At 43.4% G+C, this 6,059-nt stretch overlaps 1 protein-coding gene across 1 annotated transcript; it reads left to right on the top strand.

The window, feature by feature from the left end:
* The first annotated feature begins 289 nt into the window (after positions 1 to 289).
* On the top strand, positions 290 to 709 carry LOC145157622 (uncharacterized). The gene has a single exon (XM_079076648.1). It carries the CDS (start codon positions 290 to 292, stop codon positions 707 to 709), a length of 420 nt encoding a protein of 139 aa, XP_078932774.1.
* Positions 710 to 6,059: the final 5,350 nt, after the last annotated feature.

The raw sequence follows: 6,059 nt of genomic DNA, 5'->3' as shown, positions 1-6,059 counted from the left end.
CAATAATATAAAATTATTTCTTTGATACCATCGGTTCTTTAGATGGTATCAGAACAGGTTGAAGAACCCAAAAACATATATGTGAAGATGACAGATCAGACAAAAGAAAAACGGGAGAAAGCTCCACCACTATCGATCACAATTCCCTATACTACCTTCACCCATCTTATTTTCCTAAACAATTACACGTTAATGAAGGACTCACGGACAACAAATATGCTAAGTAGTTGCAAGAGATAGAGAATTCCTTTTCGCCAAAAATAAATTTGAGTTCGTTGATGGCACGATCATGAAACCAGAGACGGGGGTCGACGACTATATGATGTGGATGAAGTGTGACGCAATGATCAAGGGATGGCTTACTGCTGCAATGGAGAAGAACATCCGTGACAGTGTTAGGTATGCAAACACAACATCAGAAATATGGAAGGACCTCCTTGAGAGATTTGGCAAGGAAATCGCCCCTAGATCTTACGAATTAAAACAAAAAATTGCAGCCACCAAACAACATGACACTTCAATTTCGACGTATTACACTAATCTGAGATCGTTATGGGACGAAATCTTATCAATCCAGCCTCTTCATCATTGTTCTTGCAACAAGTGTTCATGTGATATTGGGAAGATGACGCAAGAATATCAAGAAAAGGAACGCCTCTACCAGTTTCTCATGGGTTGGGATCCAGATTTCACTGTTATAAAAACCTAGATCTTAGCAACCAAACCTACTCCTTTATTGGGAACCGCCTACCACCTCGTCGATGAAGATAAAAGACAGCGAGAATTTTCAATAGACAAAAGAACACCACCCGAATCAGCTGCATTCAAGGCCATCCGAAAAAGGGACGAAAACTTCAATTCTTCAAAGCAAAGGAACTCCCCAAGAAGCATTAAAGAAATCAAAGAGAATGATCACTGTGTTTTTTGTGGAAGAAACAGACATAAGAAAGAAGGATGTTTCAAGCTGATTGGGTATCCCGAATGGTGGCAAGGAAAGAAGGAAGAGAAAACAAAGTCGAACGCAGCTTGTGCTGAGTCTAACCCCTCGGGGTAGAAGCTCGTCCGAAAAGCGTTCATCATATCCGCTAACCACCTCCTACTAGAAATAGGGTCCTTCTCCCCAGAGAACTCATGAGCTCCACAAGCACAGAACTCACGGAAGGAAAGAGGGCGAGCTCCCACAATATCCATAATCTCAGTGCGGAACGTGCCCAAACGCTCATCCAAAATCTCCATAATCCCCTCTGTAACGTCCCAAGAATTCATAGTAAAATTTTCATTTTTAAAATAACAAACCATACAAAAGAGTTGTTCCAAAACAGATTAAAGTGATTATACTATTCAAACATCAGAGTAAAGATCATAATTTGCCAATGCGGAAAACTCTGGGGAATGCTGTGCAGTCACGCTGGGCCCTTTCCCTTCAAACCGGAAGTACCTAAAACCATAAATATGAAACCGTAAGCACAAAGCTTAGTGAGTTCCCTAGGATACCACATACCATACATACAATAGGGATTGTTATGTGCCAACCATAGTCTTGCCATTATGTCACGAGCTGTATCATGGTCTTTCCTTGCCAAGCCGGGGGCCAAAACCTTGGGTCTTACAGACAAGTGCCAAGAGCCACCACCTGGTCTTCCATGCAAGTATCACAAAGAAAACTAGCATACTGCATATAATTGTCAGGGTCCGATCCCTGATCGTGCATACAATGTGTCGGGAGCCACCTCCGGGTCTTTCATACAAATGCCAAGGGACACCCATGGTCTTCCTATATAACATAAGTCATTGGGTCGGCATTGGTGCATTTGACCCACGAGTATAGTGAGGAGACTTACCTGAATCACAAAGCCGACTAACACTCAGCTCAAAACTGTTCTGACCATAGCTAACTGCTCTCTTGCCAAAATATGGGTGTTTAACACATGTTGTCAATCCACACAAGGTAAACCCTAAGTCTACTTTCAAAAAATAGATTTTTGACCAAAACTCAACCCATGCCAAAAGTCAACGATCAAAGTCAAAGTCAGCAACCTAATGTCAACTTATCCATCCTCACGTCGTGACCAGTCCTTGGTCATGTCGTGAGATCTCACTCGGTCCGATTCCAACTCATCCCAACTCAACTCGGTCAACTCGGACAACAAAAGTCACAGGAGCTGACCTCACGTCGTGAGCTCCAAGAAGCTAACAAGAAACGTGGTCATTTAATCCTCACGCCGTGAGCTCCATGTCTCATGTTGTGAGATCAGTCTGAAGCCAAAAGTCCAACTTTTAAGTCCTTAATCCATTAATCCTTGAACTCTAACTTTCTAGAAGGTCTTATAACTCCATAATGCACCAGAAAGTCGATGCTTTTAAGACATATATGTCCAATACATATGTAGATCTCATTGGGTCAAAAGTTGAAGAAAAGACATCTAACTTTCATGCAAGATTCCAAAACTCGACCATTCACTATATCTGAACTCCATGTCGCTCTTAAGACCCTAATAACTCATAAAGTTGCCAACTTTATGGTTTCCATCCATCAAAATTGCACAACCAAGAAGAAAAGTGGGACAAAACCTAGATCTAGCCTCATAGAATAATAAAGGAGGAATCTGTGATACTTACAATGATCCAGAAACAATATAAGATGATGATGAAGAAGATTCCTTTCAAGCCTCAACTCAAGATCACCTTCTTCTTCTTTTCTCCTTCTTCCAAACCAAGAAATGCTCCAAAATGACCAAATATCAAGCAAGGATGAATATTAGGGTTTTTCTGAGGTAAAAGAGGGTTTGGGGCTGATAAGAAACCCTAAAATGAGTTTAGAGATGCTTAAATACAAAGGAAACCCTAAAATGATCATGGGCTTGGGCTGCATCAGCTCTCACATCGTGAGCTCCATGTCTCACATCGTGAGACCAGTCCCGAAAAAAAGTTTTCACACAACGCATCTCGCGTCGTGAGCCTCTAATCTCACGTTGTGAGGCTCATTTTCTTCCAAAATCCAACTTTTTGACTCCTCGAAACTCTAATTTGATTCATCCTGGAAAACGGGTGTCACAACTCTCCCCCACTTAAATTAGATTTCATCCTCAAAATCACTCCTTACTACCTTCCAGAAATGCCAGACATCCTTGATGATACTTCCACAACCTCAATACGGACTGAAAAGTCGACTCATGCATACAACGACCTTCCAAAACTATAACCGAACCCAGACTTAGTAGGGCTCCCAAATCTTGATGAAGAACGGATCCTTCCCCCGCTAGTGTTAACCACTGAAGAATAATCATTACTACTCTTCCTAAAATATGAAATCCTATAATCTTGTCTGACTCCCCGACAGACAGACCATTCTGAAACACTGCCAATTCGGCTCCCCTACGCCATCCAAACTGAGCATAAACCCTTCCAACCCTGGATTATCTTGTTGTTTCCACTGGGAAACAAAATCCCTGATCATTCATCGCTGCTGGAAACCTTTCACTTGATAACAAGGTGACTCCTATCACGAGTCTCCATCATGGGTACCATCTCAGACTCATCTTGTTGTCCCATAATTACATTTCTGATGCAACTGAGACCCCCCGGTCTCGTACTTACCTACCTATTAACTGATATACCGAATTTCCAACCAGTTGTTGAGGTTGATAGCCTCACACAATCGCACCACACGACTCCTGAACGAGGGTCTATCTGGCAAGATTTGTCCTATCTTGCTTGCCATAATAGCTCCAACAGCCCTCTTGATCCATCCAAGGATAAAATAACCAACCATTACACCGACGCAACAATCCACTTTGCTATAAATGAACGCTACATGCCTAGATGTAGTCTTATATCACAATCGGTCTCATACGGCCCACAACCTTCCTTAATTCCATGAATGTTGTGGCCTTCCCATAGTCTCACAACCCGTCCTGCCATGGTCTAATCCCACCTAAAGGAAAACTACGAGCCAAATCATAGATTCACCACACTCTCACAGCTGCTCATGGTCCAGGTGAATGCTACGGTCCACCCCGTAGTCCTACAACACTACTTTCCAACCTAGTGAATGCTACGACCACCCTTGTAATCTTACAACACCTCTAGTGAATGATATGGCCACCCCGCAGTCTTACAACACTTCTATCACTACCTGCTAATATGGTGAATGCTACGTCCACCCCGCAGTCTTACGACACATCCATAACTGCCTACCAGCCTTGTGAATGCTACGGATGCTCCGTAGTCATATAACACTTCCATACTGCCATGGACCCAACCCATGGTCTTACTATCTATCTACCATACCAACCACAACCATCATGAGTTAAACCCGCATCCGACTATAACCCAACCAGGTACTCGGGTTATGCTTTGAGTCCCTAAGCCTTAATCATACAAGCATAGGCAGAGAGGATCTAACATAACCTTTAACCCGTTCCTGATCACATACCCAGTTACCCACCATGCGTCACTACCGATACGCAAGGTAACCTGAATATCCATACTTATACAACCCTTAGTCCAAACGATTCTCCCCCACTTGGATTCGACTGTGCTCTTCCAATCCACAAAAATTGATGGATTTCCAGTCCATCTCGTAACCTTACAATTCAAACTGTCGACAACATGAGCTTACAAGAACTAGAATTTCATTACTAGCCAATCTTAGCAATCACACACATTCCAAAACCAGAGGAATACTTCCCGAAATCTCAACGAGCTCAATAACCCCAAGCACTTTCCACTGACTTCACTACAATTCCTCGACGACTTCTCAGATGTTGAAGAACAATAACACAAATATCGAAGCGGGTACCCAACTAATTCCACGACCTACTTGAACTTAGAGCAATTCCCATGTGAACCTGCAACGGACCACAATATGAAGGTATGAACTTGATAAATATCGATCTTACACCCATGATCAAACCAGTTCCTTATTGCCTCGAAAATATTGAGAACCCCTACATATCCTGCATCCAAACCCGACATGCCCAACTTGCGGGTTTCTTGAATTCTTGTTGATATCACCAAGGATCACATCGATTGCTGACATCTTCTCACTTTAAGCTTGTTCCGATGATGGCCGATGCCTCCCACGTCGAAATCCAAAACTAGTTCACCCAAAAATCCCCTAAGCACGGCCTTCGGTATGCAAAATGGTATATGAAGATTCTCAAGATAAAATGTCTAGACCATCATGAAGAAAACTTTAATTTCTAGTTGGAGACTTAGATAAACCACACATAACGTCTCATACACAAACATACGATCATAAACACAATTAATAAGAGCATGAAGGAAGTGAATATAGCACATACATGTGACGTCAACTGATGGAACTCGGATCTCCTCGCCATAGGAACCTCCACTTTACCCTCGCGGCCATCAGTAATCCTTAGAGTGGCTGGAGCAGGTGCGCTCACCGCTCCTCTCATCAACTCCGGACAGTCGACCTTCTTGTGGCCCACTTGGTTGCTGTGAAAACATAACAGGTTTATCCCCTAGGGACAATCTATGCTGACATGAACAATCATGCCACACTTTTAGCAACCCATACCCCTAGATCGAAAAACGCCATCGTGTTGCTTCCCACACGTGCTGCACTTACCTCGGCCCTACTGGCCTCTAAACTGATAGTCAGAAGTCTTGGGTCTCTTCGTAGGACCCCCATCTGTCTGCACCTGCTCTGGCTTCCTCTTCATCAAGTGCTCCAAATCAATCTCCCGCTCTCAGGCTCTAGCAATCATATCCTCTAAAGTCCGGCAAGCTGAAAAGCTCACAAACTCTCTGATATCGTCTCATAACATATCATGGTACCTTGTCTTCTTCATCTCCTCATCTGCAACATACTGTGGAACTAAAAATATCCCTCTCCCTAAACTTGGTGGTGATCTCCACGATAGTCTCAGTCGTCTGGCGAAGGTCCCCAAACTCCCTCACCAAGTGATGCACCTCAATAGTTGGTGCAAACTCCGCCCTACATCGGGTCACAAAACCATCCCAAATCATCGTCTCAAGGGCTTCACCTCCCAGAGCGAAGTCTACCTCCTCCCACCAATCTCTAGCTCTGT

Source organism: Lactuca virosa, chromosome 2 (assembly GCF_052849685.1).
Source record: "Lactuca virosa cultivar CGN04683 chromosome 2, Lactuca_virosa_CGN04683_v6, whole genome shotgun sequence".
In the NCBI taxonomy this organism is placed as follows: domain Eukaryota; kingdom Viridiplantae; phylum Streptophyta; class Magnoliopsida; order Asterales; family Asteraceae; genus Lactuca; species Lactuca virosa.
The sequence above is the reverse complement of the archived record's forward strand: the minus strand, read 5'-3'. Positions and strand labels throughout refer to the sequence as shown.

Coding starts and splice junctions, on each gene's coding strand:
- LOC145157622 (XM_079076648.1), top strand. CDS start 290: ATGAAACCAGAGACGGGGGTCGACGACTATATGATGTGGATGAAGTGT.